Here is a 19,800-nt window from a genome sequence, read left to right as displayed (position 1 = left end):
AATGAAAGCGAGTCAGTTGAATTTACATAACCAAATGTGTTCGTTAGTTGTCATAGTTTTGATGCCTACAGTGAGAATCGACAATGTACAGCCATGAATAGAAATCAAATGTATTGAATGAGAAGTGCGTCCAAACTTTTGGCCTGTACTGTGTGTGTGTGTGTGTGTTTGTGTGTGTGTGTGTGTGTATATAGATATATAGATAGATAGATAGAGAGAGAGAGAGCGAGAGAGAGAGAGAGAGAGGGAGGGAGGGAGAGAGAGAGAGAGAGAAAGAGAGAGAGAGAGAGCGAGAGAGAGAGAGAGAGATCAGGTGGCGATTAGCTAACTGGCAAGAACCAAACTGATAATGTGAATCACTCAAAGGAGCTCTCCACAATGTCATTCTCGGGGGTTTGTGAACTCACAACTACCACGATAATTCAGCTTTCAGGCAAGTTTAGGGAATAGCTACAAAAGCATTACTGTGGACTGATCACAAATTGTGTTTTCCTGCAGTCTGAAATGACGACTAATAAATGTATTATTTTTCCCCTTAAAACTGGAATGGAATTAAATGAATGTAACTATGTGATTTAATTTGGACAGATCAAAGTGTATAGCTTCATAAATGTTATTTTTGTACCTTGTGGAAAGTTTATGAAGCATTTAAATGTTTCTCTCTCTCTCTCTGACTATTGTCATACAAAAGCAAACCCCGCAATGTGTGGCAGGGAACTTGTGGCAAGGCACAGACAATTCATAATTAACAACAAGGACACAATTAAATTGAAGGAGGTTCCACACTCGTATTCCACACCTTGTCTTTATCACTCATCTATTATATGCCACTTACAAATGAACACATACAGAACTTAACATTCTTTTCTCCATCCCTCTCTAAAGAGTATGCATCATCGTTTTGTTGCTTCGGGCAATCACATGTGCACAAGTACACATGTGCTTGCACGCAACTTACACACTGAGGACGAATACAGTCAAGCATAACAGCTAAGTAGGCCGAGTGGATATTTTTCCTACCCCTGAGGACACACTCAGTAGCAAAGTAGTGATGGACACAGCGGGACAAAGAGAGACAGTATGTTGTCTGGGGAAAAAAGAAAATACAGGGAGTCCTCGAGTTACGTCGCTTTAAATTTACGGCGCCTGTGCCTCGTCCGTGGGACTTTCTTTTGCGTTAATTTCTCACAGTAATCGGGCCATTTTAAAGTTATTTAAAGTTGTGTTGTTGTTACCTCCAGCAACGGGCATCCATCGAGCAGGTCAACTCACCATCAGGCGCTGTCAAGGCACGATCTGTGACGCGCATGCACAGAAGATCGGCCATCTTGGATCGCTAACTACGCCAACAGGTCAAAACATGTTCACACACGCAAAATGAAACAGACATTGCGAAAGGTACAGGACAGGTGCATTTTAATCAAAGCAGTTCTGTACCCAAGCATATCTTGTACGAATAGAAACCATTTTGACACATACTGTAATTATAGTTTGCTATGAGAATGGGTACGGTTTATTTTTATTGTTTGTAGAACAATGTGTGGCCATTATCATAGTGTAACACGTTCTTTGCAAATGTGTATTTTTTATTTACTTGCAATTGACTTATATATTTTTTGTGAATTATTACTATTAGTTTTGTAGTTATTTTAGTTTTACAGGCTGAAGTGTTTTGTGTACTGCGCATGTCATGAGCGCAGAGAGAGAGGTGTAACCGAGCGAGCTTTGTTCGAGAAGAGAGTTAAATAAATGAGAGACGTGCTTGAATCCTGTCCTGCCGTGTCTGGTTAATTTAGCAGGAAGACGCCAGAAAACATCAACTCGAAACTATTTGTAGCCCGCCTTATACCCAGCCTCTGGAAACGACAACAACATCTTAGGGTTACAACAGCATAGGGGTTGAGACTGGGTGAGGGGTGGGGGCAATTTAAAACACACACACTGCAGACTTACTGTAAAGTATAACAATGCAGACTCACTGGAAATGCAATGGGGTCAAAAGTAAAAAGTTCATCTTTAAAATGTATGGGATTAAAAGTTACCTACTTAGTTACTTTAAAATTAATCAAGAATCTAAGATATTTTTTTTCATGTATCATTATTTTACAAATGTGCACTATCACGCAGGCATTTAAAGGTATTTTCTTTCTAGTGTGGTTGCCGTAGTTAGCGATCCAAGATGGCCGATCTTTTGCGCATGCGCGTCACAGATAGCGCCCGTCACATTTCTGTGTTTAGATTTCCATTAGCTGCGCTTTGCCGTCCGTCAGCAATGAATGTCCGTGCGGAAACACGAAATATTGGTTCCAGTGTTGTGCCAAAATAATTACCCCCGAAAAAATGTGTATCCCTTGCTGCTGGTATGCATGTTTTTCAATAAACGCATGAAAAAGACATATGTGTTTTTGAGTTTAAGAAACAATGTTTTGTAACAAGAAAAATTATATTTATCGCAGATAAACAAAAGAAAAGCAAGAACACGCTTGTATTCTGCAATGGACTCTAAGTGCGTTCAATGACCATGCACTCAGTAGGAAATCTCAGTATGCAAAGAAAAAGCACAAACGACTGATGAATGTTAATGTTTTTTCGGTTTTCTTCCACATGTTTAAAGTTTAAGGTTATGGTTAGGGTTAGGAACAAGGAACATTTTTGAAAAATAGCCACTTTTATGTGGTAAAAGTTATAAGATCCCGCAGCAGGGAATACACATTTTTTCAGGGTTAACTACTTTGGCACAACACCGGCCTCTTCCGGCTCGCGGAAATATGTTTTTCAACATTACTGTACAAAGTATTTTGATGTAAAATTCGACTTTAACAGTGAAATCCGGCTTAAGTCGAAATTCGCCAGCGTATGAACGGAACTTGTCCGTAACTCAAGGACTCCGTTTTAGGTTTAAATTAGATCTAGAGATTCTTGCCGTGTGAAGGATTTAAGTACACACATCTTTATATATATATATATATATATATATATATATATATATATATATATATACTGTATATGTATATATATAAATCACAAACTACTCACAAAGACATGACATGACAGACCTAGATATCGACCAACATCCTATGTACATTCAGGAGGGAAAAGGTCTTTGCTGATAAGAAATTTCAGTGCAAACTTTCCAACAATCATTCGGGGTGACAGACCAGTTAGCATGAATGCTATCTCGGCAGGAAGTGGGCAACTTGCAGGAGATCAAACATTTCCAGTGATACGCAGAGAAGCTTAATAACACGCTCACAGCAGACAAGCAAGAGCCAAAGAAAACTTCATTGTCTCATGCCGCCGTCTCTTTTTGATCCTGTTTTTGGCAAAGCCAAACAAACGATATCCTGTGTGATCCGAACAGCCCAAAATGTGAAACACATTCAAACTCTGCTTTAATTCCAAACCAAAAGAAGCTTACAAAAAGATATGGTATATTATGTACATCTTCACAAAGAAAAACGTAATAGAATTGTTGGGAGGGAAGTATAATAACAGCAACAAACAAGATAAAATTGTGAGAATGTGAGGTGACATCTGTGATGAATTTGTTCTGCACCTCCCTCATTGTGGGGCGGCTCCTCCCTTGCCTGTTTTTCAAAGTGTGGGAGTGTTACGCTTAATAATATTACTTGTCCCATGATCTCATTTCCAAGTCTTGGTTACGTTCATTTTGTTCTATTTCTGCTAAAGATTCACATGCCCTCCAAGTCAGGATCCAGGTTTACAGAGAAACTATTAATTTATAACACTCATTCGCTAACAGCTATTTTCACTGAAGCAACCCCCTTTGCTCCCGGCTGTTTGACTGAAATTTGACTGATTTTGCAATGTCAACAGAATATTGTGTTCTATTGCTCTAAAAACACGGAACCTACCAAAAGAAAGATTAGAGTCTCTTCTTTCATCAGGAAAAAAGTATATTTCTATCTGTTTCCGGTTCACAGCAATTAGCATTAAAATATAGCTAAGTTTCATCATTATTCACAAACCTGTTGAAAACACTGTCAAAAAGAGCTTGTTGCCACATGGCCCTGGCTGATCTGATCTGACAAAAGGTGCTCTGTCCTGAGTTGTTCAACACATCTAGATGTAAATAAAAACAAACAAATAAATAACTTTTTTTATTAAAAAGATAACAGCAATAAACAAGATATAATTGTGAGAATGTGAGGTGATAAATTTGTTCTGCACCTCCCTCATTGTGCGGTGGCTCCTTCCTTGCCTGTTTGATAGCACGAAATAAAAGCTGGAATTGTTTTAATTTTTGTGAGCTATTCATCTTTTGATCTTAAACCCAAATGTCTTCATTATGCAACAAAAACAAATGACTTGACCTTGCTGTTCCAATACTTTTGGACCGAATTGTAGCCCTCTGTATCATAACTGAACTGAATCATGAGGTGGCAAGCGATTCCCACCCCAAGCCACACAGATCAAAACGATGAAGTTGCTGCACAATAAAACTCGTGTCTTTCTTTTATCCCTCTGTTTGTCCGCCATTTGTTGGGAAATTAAGATCAACTATAGGTGCCTCCAAGTGATTAACTTTGTCAGAGGAGGGGAAAAAAGGATGACTAATGATGATAAGGTAGCCAATCTATTGAGAAAATCACTTAGTCTTGTTGGAAACATACTTTCAAGAAATAGCTGGAGCATTAGACTCGATCTTTCAGCATTTTTGGCACAATTTAAAGCATTCTTTTGCCTAATTTGTATGTGCCGAATGGAAAGGTGAAAATGTGTGTGACAAGGTCTGCTGGTCTGGGTTAGCATATGAGTGACACTGGAGACATGAAAGAGCATTTGCTTAAGTGGCATCTGTTTGTCTAACCACCTTTAGGTTTGATGTGGATGTGTGAGAAGTTGTTGTTTTTTCAGGGGGAGGAAAGTGGAGAAGTATGTTATCAAATGTTATCAGTTGTTTCAATTAAAGCAATGGAATATCGTGTTACAAAAAAACAACGGCCACCCTGGTGTTGTGACTCCGCCCGCCATTTTCTTCCTATAGCTTCAAATTGATATGAAAACAAAGCAGGAGGAGATGGCGAATATTTACAGCTGCTCACAAGCAACTGTTTGACTCTGAATCCCAGCTGCAATGCAAGGTTTCATGAAGGCGATGGACAAAGAGGGCACGCCAAGGTATGGTGAAGGTTAATCCAGCCTCAATTATTTGCAGCGCAGCGGCTTTCGCCCTCTGTTGGCCGAAGGGACGGAGGTCTTTATGCTGACTGTCACCCAATCCTCTCTTGTGCTCTCTGGCTCTGTCTGCACTCCCTTCACCTTTCATCCAGTAATCCAGGCCTACGGGATCTAAGCAGCCCGAGACATAATTACCCTCCTCTTCCCAAGGGGGCCCGATGCTTTCTTCTCCCGCTCTCTTTCATTCCACTTTGCGTTTTCTTGTTTTAATACATGACACTGATGATCATCTCTAACTGTCACCATAAAACAGACATATATCTATCTATGGCCCCTGCAATCGTAACACTCCGTCAAACACTGCATGGTTTAATTAACTGACCTTTTAGATTCTCCATCAGAAAATATTCACCATTACTGCTGGCCAGCGTAGCTACATTCAAGTAGCAGATATATTTTGGCACATTAGGATTTTTGGGGAAGTCATCATTCCAAACTTCAGAACCGAGATCCTCGTCACTCATTCATGATGGACCTGCGTCTCGAATCAGAAGTCTGAACCCCCCCCCCCAACAACAAAGGAACCCACAGAGGTGCCCCTTCATTGCCTGGTCACAAAGGGCCTTTGGGTTTATACGTAATCTCTTAATGAACTGTAGAGGAGAAGAGGGAGCACTCTTTTTACATAAACCATGTAAAGCAGGCCTCCCTTTTGTTTCTCCCTCCCAACTACAAAATGGATTAGAAGGAGGAGGCGTGTGTGTGCGTGTGCGTTAGAAAGACTGTGGTTAGGAGAATGTTGGAGGTTGGGTGTTTCCTTTTTTTTTTTGGGGAGGTTCATGCATAAGGGCAGTGTGTTTAACAATAGGGTTTAATCGACATAGCTGTGGCCCTTGTGGATGGATTTTGTTTTCTGCACACATGTAGCATGCATGCAGAAAGCTATAGAGCCAGCCTTGAGTTTCCTTTATCCCCACCTACACAAAGCCATTAGACTGGCCTACAGCCTTCAGATTTCAAATGTTCATCCTTCTTGAATAGTCAAAGAGGCATAGTAAGACAAACTAAGAGAGACATAGCAAAAACCACCATTTGGTCTGTGGCACATGTTGCTGACCTGCTTATTAGTGACATTCGAGTGGCATGAGAACTTCGCATTAAGCTTTCAAATTCAATAAGAAATTCAAACAGAGTTTGTCATATTTTTTTCCATTATTACTCCCAATTTGCATAAACAGCTTCAAAACTACGGAAGAGGATTAGGGCCAGTGAAGAGGGAAAAAAAAGATGGCAGGATTCTGACTTTAGTCTCAGAATTCTGACTTTATTCTCAGAATTCTGAGATTAAAGTGATAAAGTGAGAATTCTGACATTAAAGTCAGAATGCTCACTTTAAAGTGAGAATTCTGAGAATAAAGTGAGAACTTTGCCAACTCTCCCCCCCCCCCCCCTCTTCACTGGCCCTAGTCCTCTTATGTACAAAACTGATCAAGCTGTATGTGTTATTTGTTTTGTGTTCGTGCGTGCGTGTGTGTGTGTGGGTGTGGGTGTGGGTGTGGGTGTGTGTGTGGGGGGGGGGGGGGTTTAAGTGGGAGTTATCTTAGTCGATGAAAACGTATGTTAAACCAATTGACATTTTTTAACCTCTGGGCGTTGTTAGTGTGTTTTTCCTAACCTATCAATTTAAGGCAATACTGTACTCTGTTATTCTTTTTCTATTGTTGCCATTAGATCCACAAGCATTTAAAGGGATAATACCCAAAACAGAATTCAATCAATGATATCAAAATTTGACCCTTTAGCCCTAAAATACACACAGGACAAAAAGAATGCGCACACGCATGCACTAATTCAGCGGAATGTTTGCTGCGTTAGTGGCAGTCGGGGGAGCTAAAATTCCAGGGTTGGAAAAACATCACATTTTCAAAATGAAAGTTAACAAGACACATAATTGTAATGCTCCCTCACAGATTTACAAGTATTTCCATCCATCCATTTTTTACATTGCTTATTGTGTACGTCGCTACAAGAAAGTTAGTAGATCATATACCAAACTATTAACTGCTCCAACATGATTGTCCATAAATAATGTTGTGAATAGCAAAAAATACAGCTTTGAAAAGCTACTACGGATGAACTTCAAAGTGAAAGGTGCCAAATCAGTTGGAGAGTCAATGGCTGACCAGCCTCTGTATCTATAGAGCCGTTGGGACACAGTTGGCTGTGGCAGGTGAGACTATAGAAGCAAAGTGTTCTGCCTGCAGAGCGCAGACAAATACTCTCTCGCACTACACCAAAAACGTCAAAAGAAAGCATCTGTACAATTCAATTCACTTTCATTTATAGTCACTAAAAAATAGAGGACCATGTAACAGCCAAATGGTCCCATTGGATACCTAAATAGCAAAGAAACTGTTTTAGTCTGCTGTAGATTGAGCTAAAATCGGCGCTGCAAGTGATCATAAAAATGAGCAACCACAGACGACTAATCGGTACAAAAATATTTTTGTTGTGAATACAAATTAGCTTTACTTGTGGATCATTTTGATTTGCTTGAATTATCAAATGACGTGTTCAGAGTAGACAGGCATTGCTTGTCACTGGTAAATTATAAATTGGGGCTCACTAAATACACAATACATATCTTTATCTCAAAAGAGCTGCACCCAACTCGCTGTATGGGTCAGTAAATTGAAAGGTGCACATGGTATGTAGGAAAACATAAAGGAAGCTGTTAAGTTACTCCTCCATCCACATACCTTAAGTAATTTGCCTACAAAACTAAATCCCCCCCCCCCCACACACACACACCACGCACACAAAACTTAAAATGCTCAGTTTTCCTGCACAGTGCACTCATTGTGGGACACAGCACATTTAGCTTAGGTTTTGTACCTAAGCTTAATTATTCCCAAATGACATTATGGTGGCTCTCGTAGAACTAGCACCAAAGCAGCCAAAAAAAAAGACGCAAAGTTTGTTTTTGTTTTTCTTTCACCATTTTCCCGGTGCCTCCCTAAATTGGGCTAATACACGACTAAAAAATATTTGATTCTGACCAACTATAAATGAATTGGTGGCTATCATCAAGTCACATGCAATTAGTTAACAATGCGGGCACTGTGCAGTAGCTGGAATTGTTGATTGGACTTGGAGTGATGTTTTCTACCAAAACTAAGATGAACAAAAATTGAAAAACATTTAATTAACTAAATTAATAACAACCACAGACAACAAACAGCTAAACATGCATTTAGGCTATACCGCTGTTTAACGTGCTTTACGGTGCAACATAACGCACGGCCCGCCGGGCCAAAGCCGACCACTGCAGCCCAAAATCACCCACCAGTAAAACAACCAACCTGCAATATATGAGACATAATGCAACGGATGTTTATTGTGTGATTAAAATGATCAGGTTGGAAGTTTTGATTATTTGTGTTAAGTTATTTCTCCATGATGTCATGCGCACAAGTCATTTACGTTCAAGACGCAACAAACCTGTAAAGGGATGGGAATACAATGTAATTTGTATTTATGTGTGTGTTCCAAAACCAAATACGCTATTTTTGTAAATTTACCTCTTTCTTCTTTTTTTTATATACTTATTGAAGTTAGCCCATGTGAGCAACATTAAATTAGCGTTTTTAAAGAAAGCCTGTCTGACAGACTATCACTACCACCATGGCTCGTATACTCAGCGCACTGCTGGTGACTGCCCTACCTGTGTGTATTTGTGTGTATTTTTTTGTGTGCACGTGTATGCGTGCGTGCGCGTTTTGCCGGTGAGCGTGTGTGCGTGGGTACTTACTTGGTATTTGTTGTGTTCCAATAAATGGACTCCAAGATGAGCGCACGACATAAGTGTACTTTGAAGACAAGAAGGAGAACTCCAAAATAATATCTCCACATCGACTCCCCCATGGTTTGACTGTTTGGTGGTGCCTCCAAATGGGTGCACGATTTGTATCAAAATAAATACACCTGTCCCCAAAAAATATTCGAACGAAAAGCGCTCCCGAATGGAAAAGGTGGTTTCTTCGCTTTGTATCCCGGCCCAACAAAATGCACGCGGACCGTAGACCCCGAAGCGGTCTACAGCATCGTCAGGAGAGAGACCTGCTCCACAAAGCAAAAACGCATAGTTTATTCACAGGCGCTGCGTATTTTTCCCGATGGTCAGAGCGCGGCACTGAAAGCTGTTGCTATACATTCCTCAGAGTGAACAATTGTTGCTGGTAGAATGGAAAAATAAATCCCCTTTGTCTGAGTCCAGCAATTCGCATCAAATCCAAAGCAGCGGCGGCAGCAGCAGAGTAAACCAGAGCGAAAACTAGCAGTGGAATGGAATGATATCCCCCCCCCCCCCCCTTTCAGATGGCGCTGGTGGTAATAAGCAACAAATTGTGGCTCACAGTAGCAGGAAAAATGAAAAGGACAAAACAATGATGGTCAAAATGAAGAAAATGATCAAACATGAGAATGAAAAATATCAAAAGAGCTGATATGAAAGTTCTCATAATAGGTCCACAAAAGAGCTGCAGCGGCCAAATGTTGCAGATCCGTTCCAAACGACCGCGGACGGCGTGTGGGATCACGCTTATGCTCAGCTCCGAAACCTGGATAGAAAGTAACTGAGAGAAAGCGAATGGATGTATTAGGTGGAGTCGGGTTAACTAAGGCCCCGCCCAAAGGCGCTGCTGATTGGTCCCTGGGCGGGGAAGTCGACACAAGTCTGCTGTCAGTCAAAGCAGGGCGACTGACTGGATCAGTGAGTGCTGTGCCATGGGGGAGGGAGACAGGGGGAGGGAGAGGGTGGGGTGGTGGTAGAGACGATTTTACCCAATTTACGAATGTAAAGTAAATGATTTTCAAGATTAATATCATATCGGAAACAAAGCCTCACACGTATAGACCAAATACATCCAAGTGATCAGCGTAAAAGTCTAGTCTCCACAATTGTACAAGGTGAACCAAAAAGCGAAAATAAAATACAAAGTGTTTAAGATGCTTCTCATCCCATAATCGGGGTCATGGGCAAGAAAACAAAACATCTTCCTGGTGAGTCGGGAGTCAGGACCATGTAACACAACGATGCAAAGTGTCTCCCATGGGAGTGCAATTGAGAGGAGAAAAAATGCACGTGATGGCAGGTCGAGTTTTTCCAAAAGGCAAGAGCGCCCACTAGCGGAAATGCTACCATGAAAGAATGCATTTTTTAAAGTATAGTTATAGACAGTTGTATTTCCGTGGTTGTATGAAGCTTTGTGGGACTGAACTCAACAAAATAAAGTACTATATTTTGTTGAAAATAAGTTGCTAATACGACAACAGCACTCGTTACACTTTTTAAAGTAATAGCATTGTTTTATACCAGTGGTTCTCAAATGGGGGTACATGTACACATGGGGGCACGTTAAAGTACGTTAGATTTTAAAATATATTTACAAAGTATATTTAAATAATATATATATAAGTTCATAAAATGAATTTGATATTCAGTAGGCTATTCAATTTCAGTGTCTTAGAAACCCAGCATCTCCCCCATAACAGAATGGTTCAACCAAACTTGTCATATGCCACGAGTCACCTGTCAATCACTTGAAAACTTTATTTAAAAAATCAGTTAATTATTGCGAACAGAGCTTTACTATGATCACAAAAGATGACACTTTATGTTGATTATAATTTGTATGTGCAAAAATCTTTATTTTTTAATTACATTATTTCTTTCTTTCTTTAATTATCTTTTTATTTCCAAATAGTTCAAGAGGCCACATAAATACAAATAGAGTTCCAAAGTTTAATAAATCAGTCAGACAATGATGGCACAGCACTCGTTTTTTTTTTTTTTTAATCACAAATGACAACAAATTTACATGGTAACTTTATTACATAAAATACTTTTACCTCGATATCAACAAGCAAGTTCTTTCAGACTAAAGATTGAAACAGCCCATGCTCACACAGTCTTATTTCTACTTTGACGGTCTCGCTTCAAGACAGACACAAACACACACACTGACACGCAAAATCTTTGTTGATGGTCGTCTATTAAGACCGCAGCTCAACAATACGAACGTGTGAAAAAGTGGCGCTTTTTTAACAACTTAATTTGATCAGTGCTGTTTAAAGGCAGCCGCTGTGGATTGTGTTTGTTTGCCCAGCCAATAATTACGTTACTGACACACCAAGGAGATAATTTAGGAGTCCGTTGCCACTTGTCCTGGCCTGGAATAAACACAAATAGAGCCACAGGCTTGTTTGACGGGGAATTTATTCACAGAGGAATTAAAGGGAAATGGCACCAAATGTATTAGATTTTTAGAACTTTGACCAACGTTTTTCCATTTTCTGTCTCCAGACCAACATTAAGACCTACAGTTTTAGTGAAATAAAACATATCTAAACCTGCCTTGAGTGCATTGCCACTGTTACAATTTACAAGTTTGATTGATCTCCTTGCTGAACACGTCTTCATCCCATATGGCAAAAAGACGGCGCTCGGGGACATGCACGCGAACATTGCAGCATTTATATTATTTTTTAAATTAAATTAATTGAACAGCACTTTAATTTGAAATTTTGACTTACATCTACTCAGTTTCACAGTTGTGCATAAAGTTTTGCTGAATTATGAGCATTAATTTGAAAGCAACAACTGACAGTCATGTTTACACCGGGCTGGTTTCTGCTTCTTCAGCAGGTCGTTGAAGTGCGCGTGGCCTTCAAATCACACGAACACGCGTATGTTAAACCATGAATACACATACCAACAACAGTAATACAACTTTTAATAGTTTACATCACACCTGTAACAGACGTGTGGAAGGAAATTTGCGTATTTAGCTTTCACTGCAGTGATCTGTCAACAACATCCGACCTGCGTTATGTTGCAATCGAACGACGGTAAAATACAATTGTAAAATTAGGTGGTTAAGGCATTTTGCGTTTCGGTACATTGGCGATGATATTGGTCAAGTGGATGCTGAACTGACATCAGCAATAATGCTGCATTCAAGGATGGTTGGAAGTTTTGCCCTGAAAAGCGTTCGAGGCAAAAGTAAACAACCAAAATGGCGGATAGTGATAAATTGTTACCCTAATAGGTAACCAACACCCGGGGATCAAGCTAGGGAGCTCGCTAGCTAGTACCTAATCCAAGTCCAAAAAGTAAAAACCCTGCCGCAGTTTGGCTTTGCCATCTCTGAGCATAACTTAAGGTGATCAAAACCACATTGTCTGATGTACAATTAACAACAACAGTCAAAACGTCTCAATGGTTTTATTGGTTAATTCTTGTGACAGTTGAAAAAGCTACACGAGGAAACCCACAAACCAGCATACCCACCTGAGGTCAGCTCGTTACTCACTCACTCACTCACTCACTCACTCACTCACTCACTCACTCACTCACTGACCTCAATCCATATCTTACCTGAATTTGGCCATCCTCTACCCTTCCAGACTTACCGAGGGATGCAACTTACTAGGTAATTTACAATTACAGGGCTAAATAACATAATTGATGTAGTTTGACATTTCGGTGCCAAGTAAAAAAATAAAAAAATTAAAAAAAAGTTATTACTGTGACTTGTTTGATGATAGTGGATTGTTCTAAACATGAAAGAACGAGTGGGAATTAGCACATCACAGCAACGATTCACAAAATTACATCTTACAGAACTGTTCATTCTCCACTGCTCACAAAAAAGAAAAAGAAAAATAATTGGGGTCTAAGGGTTTGTCATGGACAGCTTGGGAGGGAGGCTTTATTTTTTTAATGATACTGAATGAATTCCAAGGAGGTAACAGGACTAGCAAACAAAACAAACGACAAAATGGGGGTGATTGAAAAGAGAAGAAAATAATTATGCTTTTCAAAGATCTGTTGTACTACATTTTTAAAGTAACATCAGAAAAGCCAAGGCCAGCTCCCATGCTGCACATGACACTTTACAGTCATCTGAGTTAGACGTTACAATTTTTCTTCTTCATCATTGTACCTGTGTATGTAGATGTAAGAGTTACTCATTACACAAAGTTAAGACTTACTTTTGGGTAAAGGTGATGTTAAAGCATTCTACATCAAAAGTTCACATTCCCTAAAAAACTAACATAAAAAAGACAAAAGCACAAACTTGAGTTTTAGGTGCAGCGGTCAAGAAAAGAAACAGCGTGAGGCAAGGATAAGTCAGGGTCCATCAAGGTTTATCTGTTCTTCCTTGCCAGGAGGGAAGCTTTGGACCTTTAGATGGGTTGCAAGTTTAAACATGAGGTTACACCACTTTTTCTCTTCCTTCATTCAGCACTTCCAAAATGAAGCGAGCAGTTGACATGGGAGGACTGGATGAGCTGGATGGGGTTGAAAAGGAACGCTCCCTCCTTCACTCAGTGGCTTTGAGGGAAAAGGAGAGCTTGGGTCTGGACTTGCCCTTGCCAAGGATGATTTTTTGCTCCTCCTTCTGCTGCTTTTGTCGGTCCTGCTCCAGTTTCATGCGTTCCTCATGAATTTTTCTTTGCTCCTCCACAATGCGCAACTGATCTTCAGCCTGACAGAAAAATCAGATAGTCACAAGTTGGAAACCATTACGACAGACAAGCGCAGAACTCAAAATTAACTAAAATATTGCATATGCAATTGAAACCAGAAGTTTACATATGTACATTACATATATATCTAGCAAAAGGGTCCTTAAGTCTAAAAACAATCTAAATCGAGATATTCATATATTAAAATTCTGCACTTAATTCCCTTTAAAATGATACATAATACATGTAAGTACCTAAAAAAAAAATGGATACTTGATTACAATTCGCTCCTTTTTTTTGGTACCGTTCCATAATTCTGCCACATTTTAGTTCTGCCATAGTTTAGTTACTGCATTGAAAATTGGGGTAATAATTACATAAGTTCAATCAGTTCATTAATACCTTTACAAAAAAGGGCAAAAAGAATAATACCTAAGGTTGGGTATCTGGATCATACACACTATTTTTACAGTTAAAACTCTTGAAATGTGTTGATATAGTGAGTTTTCAGACAGCAAAGGTTATGTATAAAGTTTAAAATAATGTTACCACAAAATATTCAAAATAAATTATAAAGAAAGATGGGGGTTATAAATTAAGAGGGAAATACAATCTAAAAATTAACATTATTCGAACAAACAGAAGAAGGTTCTGTATATCATTCTGTGGGGTGAAATTATGGAACAGTCTATGTGAGAACTTAAAACAATGTACAAATACAATTCAATTTAAAACTAAATATAAAAGTTATGTAATTACGAGATACAGAGAGAATGGGAGGGTAGCGAACCACTAAGTGATTAGGAGTGTTGCTGATTTGTTGACTACATATTTATGTTTACTATGGTTGGTGTCTTGTGTTTTGTTATTGTTTGCTTCTTAGATCTAGGTTGTACTTTACTATCTTTTCTGTGGATTTATAATGATGAGCTCTCTGAGTATTTATTTTATATTATTATTTTTTATTATTTTACTTTTTCCCACTCCCTTTTAAATATGGAAAATCGTTAAGTGCGCTTTGTTGAAATTTGTCTGTTTTGTAGCTATTTTATTTTGTTGTTGTATGTTTATTATTGTTATTGCTTTGTTTTTATTCTTTTTCATGTTCAAATAAACTCAAACCTACATACATTTTAATGTTGGCAGGTTGGAATTCCTAGTTTTGAGAAAAATGGGTTTAAAGTTTTGGTACTTGCATCTTTCAAATGTCCATAGCAACCACTACCTTAGGAAAAAGATATTGACCCCAAATTTTCAGGAAATGTCAAAATATCACTCGAAAGTCGATTCCAATAGCAAGTAAGGACCTCCTCTAAGATTTGAACTCTTTACAAGTTTTGGAAGTTTGACCTCTCAACAGATGACATTAGCCTCAACTAGTTTACAATTCATCATCTGAGGCATCAGACAAAGTTTGGTTACTTTATTGTTGCTTCTTGTGGTATTTTCCTTCTTAAATGATGTCATATTACCGCAGTGCGAAATTTGATTTAATCCTGTGTGAATTAAAAGGTTATTTGCTATTTGGTGTAGCCTTTGACAAGTAAGTTTATCTTTATGTCTCAAATGCTTTTGGTCAGTCACGAAGAAAATGAAAATGTTATGATGGTTAAACAGAGTTTTGTCCTGCATCTTGTCAGTGGGCATGCCTTAGTGTGTTAAAGATGTGTTAATTTGAATTAAAAGTAGAAATCGATTCATTAAGAAAGAGATGCCGTAATTGAAGATTATCTCAGTTTAGATTACAAAGCACAGTAACCAGACCGACGACATGCTCTGCTACAGGGTATGATGGCGTGTTATGACGTGCGTCTGTTCACTTTCGTGCTCAATAGTCACATTATGTTGTACTTTGACTTTTTTTTTTGGTTGCTATGTCCATCCATCAATCTATCATCAGAACCGCTTATCCTCACAACATTTATATAAACCATTTGTGAATGACGTTTGAGGCGGGGAAATTCGGGTTGTTTTTAGTAAACATGTGCCCAAGACGCGGCGTTCGCTAGCAGCAATGCGAAAACCACTCCCTAGTTACGATGGTACTGTCTAATAATTGCTTATTTTCATATACTTCAAATTGCATTTTTGACCTTTGTGCTGCTGGGATATGAAACTAGAGACCTCAATGAGGCTATTTGTGGAGAAATGTCAAAATCGACATTTTTGTCCAAACAATCTATTTCTCAACACTCATATTTCCAACATGCGGACCCTTTTGCCGGAGCAGGTTACATATACTTGATAAAAATACACTTTTTTTAATCCCTGTCTGACATGAAATCAGACTACATTGTAGATCAAAATCAGAATCAGTTTTAATGGCCAAGTATGTAAAACACTAGTCTGGAAACCAAACTCATGACTGTAATCAGCGGATGAGTCTGGTCACTGTTGGCATCAAGCGCATTTCTGAGGCAGGGAAAATTATTCTCCAGTAGTATGAGCTATACGAGTATTGCAGTAACAAGCAACTACGAAAAAGACATGACACATGAGAATAGAGAACCTTTAAATCAACTAGACTAAGTGCAATTTCTGCAGAAATTGCGTGGGAATGCTGGAAGCTGAATGTTAATAGCTGAATGCGTATGAAGGAAATTAAAAGATAAATTATGTGAAGATGACAAATTTTTAATTGCAGTTAAATGACAAACGGATAAAAATAATTTGAAACACAATCTGTCTAAGGTGGGGTTTAATCATTTCAGAGAAATTATAATCAATTTCCTGATATGATAGTCAGTTGATATCGAAACTTCGAATGTAGTAAAATGTGGTCTAAAGCGGGGTTTGAACCCGCGTTCTCCATGGTGGGAGGGAAATGCTCTTAGCACTGAGCTAACTAACTAATCATTTCAGTGAAAGTATAATGCATTTCCTGATATGGTAGTCAGGCGGTATACATGTATATCCCTCAGCATAATGGCCATGGACATATTTGCGATGTACAGTCGGAGGTGGGATTCGAATGCGCAACCTCCTGGTTACTGGACAATGCATGTATTATGCAGGAGTTGTTGCATGGCAAAAAAGTGAGGAGAATAAAATGCTATAGAAATAAGTAAGAATAAAGAAGCCCAATAACATATGTGGGAATGTTTCCAGTATTCCCAAAATTATATTATTTGTTTATATTTGAAATTACTTAATACATCACCTGCAAATCATTGTTCGATATTATACATCAATATTTAACAAAGAAGAAATTCTAATTATCTCCAGGATATAAAGAGTGTTTTCACTGATTTTGTGAATATTTGTGTCCCATAAATCTCTCACATTACTTCATAATCCCAGATGATAAGACATTTTGAGCTGCAGAAAATACTGGTCTACCACTGCCAACTACTACAGCAAAAACAAACAAACAAAAAGAGCACAGTTCAAAATCCCATTGAACACCTGTGTAAGGAGCTGAAACCTGGAGAAGCCACCCTTCAAACCTGAGACAACTGGAGCAGTTGCTCACATAAGAGGGCCAAAATATCTGTTGACAGATGCATAAGTCTCATTGGCAGTTACAGAAATAGTTTGATTTCCTCATAAGGTTGTGCAACAAAATGTGAAGTTACAGGTACTTGGGGTGTTCCATATCATACCTTCTACGATATTACCGGTGTATTTTTTTGGGTGTTAAAAATTTGAAATCTCGCAAAATTGACGTGATGATGTAATACGTAACATCATACGTCTTTGTGTCTATTTGGACGTACATGCGTCGCTTGCTGCTGCATAAAAACAATGAGCTGCAGCCAGTTCTGTCGGCAAAGTGGAGGCAGCTACCTTCGTCGTGTGGGGGCTGTTTGTTTACAAGAGGTCAGATATGATGCAAAGAATACAATAGTTTGCAAAATGTGTAGGACAACTGTTGCCGTTAAAGTTAAAAGGATGCGCAGGCTAAAGACACGCGAGGTGGACATGGAAACAGCTCGTGTTGTTTGGCATGAACAAAAGTTCATTACTGGAGCACTCTTGATTAGAGGCACTCCTTATGGAAAAAAACAGTGGTTGGATAATAATGAAGCAGTCGCGTATTGTTTGGCCAAGATAAACAATCAGCGGTGGTTATTTTACCGTGATCGGAAATTCGTCTCATAGTTGACGTGACTGTCATGCTAACTGGCCGCTAAGCTAACGTGCTCTCGACGAGACGGCGTGCGCGTGCTTTTGCGCAGCGGAGTAAACATGCACATTTGCGTTATTCATACCCGCTAGTAATGTCTACAAGCAATCACGGCAATTTCTCGCTTTTCTTATTGACCAATCAGAGACATTCACGGCAAAATAACGCTCACAGGAGGCTTGCCGGTTACGGCAAAATAACCACTGCCTAAACAATCACAGGGGGAAAAAAATTTCAACAATACACTTGCCTGCGATATACAGAGCATGACGCCACAGACTGGCTGCTACCGAATCTTTTATTTTTTTGCCTCTACAACACGACGATCAACCACACAGGAGAAAATAATGGAATTGACTTCTGAAGGTTTGTGTTTAGTTAATGGGTTTTATGTGCTTTAAGCAGTTATGTTACAATTAGACCTCGCAGGATAAACACTACCTAGCCCTGTTTTTATTTCCATTTCATTCCATTACGGTTGCTATATTTGCACTTTGTTTACATTTCAATTGTGGTAAAAGGGTTGCTTAAATATTGTGCTGCAATAAAAGTTCTATTATTCCAAAGCACCAATCACAAATCTATTGTTCAGTAATTATTACCAATATCGTCAAAAATATCGTCACCGCAAATTTCTTTGAAATATTGTGATATTATTTTTAGGCTATAGGCCTGTTTCATTAATTTGTCTTTAATAATTGTGTTGAATAACAATTAAAAAGCAATGGCTGATTTTAATTGTTTATTTTTCAATATTTTTTTTAAAAATTAGTTACTTATTTAAGTTTCAAGTGATTTCAGTGACCTTTGTGGGGTTTTCCTTCATTAACAGAGGGCTACCAACAATATTGTAATTGAGTTAAGCTAATCAAGTTTTTCTCATTCACAATTTTTCTGTTTCTGCTGTGGGACAATGGAGCAAGAAATGTTGACACTTCTTTGGAGAAAATAAATCCTTACTTGGGTCTGAAAAGTCAGTACACCTAGCAACAAAGTCATGTGGAAACATTGGGAGCAGAATAGAAGGGAATATATAATTTGATTGGTTGGAAGAATCATGTGTGTTGCTGGATCTGCTAGAAGCAAAGACAAAGCAGAAAAGCACAACAGTTCAATGTTGCCTATTGAAGGCAGCTAAAAACTGTCAAACATGCCTTTTTAACCCGTTCACGTTCATCCACAAGACAGAGAGAAGCACAGGATGAGAAATAATTTTCCAGTACAACTCAAGCTTTTCCAATACATTTTCCTTTCTTTCTCATTTCGATGACTGAAAACGGTACTTTTGTTCTCACTCTTGTTTTTTATTTAAATATTTAAATTTTTTGGGGGGGCGGTAATTGTTGTTGACCATTAGTTATTTAACAATAAAATCTAAAAACGTATTGTCAAGCCAAACTGACAGTTGACAAAGGCGGTTGAAGAGAACTACAAAAATGGTCGAAGAACTACAGTGACCTGGAAGGACAAGCACTCCCTTGACCTATTTAAGGCGACGCCTGTCACAGGTAAAACTAATTCGAAATCAAGTAGCAGACAGCAGCAGGAAAAGGGCGCTTGCCTTCTGGTCTGAACTCTCACGCCCACGGACAAATTAATCTACAAACACCGAGAGGCAGCCGGTAAGAATGCGATTCGAGACATTTACAGTTTGATTCAGCAAGTTGTTTGTCTGCCTAGCTATTCTTTATCTTCGATAAAACGCAATGTGGTGGGATTGTATGTCAAATGTGTGAGTGACATTTGGTTGAGCCCATTCATTGGTTTTCAATCTTAAAATGTTTGTTTATGGAAATATTAATCACAGGATCAATTTAATTGAAATGTGGGATTTTTATTTATTTATTATATTAATGTATTTATATTGCATTTAAATACAGAGGTATGGGTTGAGTACAGTTAAATTAAGGTAATTTATAAGTTTTGTGTGTGTGTGTGTGTGTGTGTGTGTGTGTGTGTGTGTGTGTGTGTGTGTGTAATTTTATCAATATTTTTGTATG

At 38.7% G+C, this 19,800-nt stretch overlaps 2 protein-coding genes across 4 annotated transcripts in view; both read right to left on the bottom strand.

The window, feature by feature from the left end:
• The window catches only part of efnb2a (ephrin-B2a), a 37,110-nt gene extending 27,623 nt beyond the window's left edge, over nucleotides 1-9,487 (bottom strand). For both annotated transcript variants that reach the window (XR_015096694.1, XM_086091363.1), the window contains exon 1: nucleotides 8,954-9,487. Coding sequence is in view for 1 of the 2 variants with exons in the window: in XM_086091363.1 (XP_085947489.1) it covers nucleotides 8,954-9,066 (113 nt within the window). In the remaining variant the exon portion in view is untranslated. The remainder of the gene's footprint in view (nucleotides 1-8,953) is intronic.
• Nucleotides 9,488-12,411: 2,924 nt separating this feature from the next.
• LOC147164244 (arginine and glutamate-rich protein 1-B-like) overlaps nucleotides 12,412-19,800 on the bottom strand; it is a 31,345-nt gene continuing 23,956 nt past the window's right edge. For both annotated transcript variants that reach the window (XM_086091037.1, XM_086091036.1), the window contains one exon: nucleotides 12,412-13,694. In XM_086091037.1, the coding sequence (XP_085947163.1) occupies nucleotides 13,637-13,694 (58 nt within the window). In that variant the 3' untranslated portion in view covers nucleotides 12,412-13,636. The remainder of the gene's footprint in view (nucleotides 13,695-19,800) is intronic.

Source organism: Leptonotus elevatus, chromosome 12 (assembly GCF_054856555.1).
Source record: "Leptonotus elevatus isolate MCC_2025b chromosome 12, RoL_Lele_1.0, whole genome shotgun sequence".
NCBI classification, from domain to species: Eukaryota; Metazoa; Chordata; class Actinopteri; order Syngnathiformes; family Syngnathidae; genus Leptonotus; species Leptonotus elevatus.
Note: the sequence above shows the minus strand (reverse complement) of the source record. Positions and strands in the feature narration are given on the sequence as shown.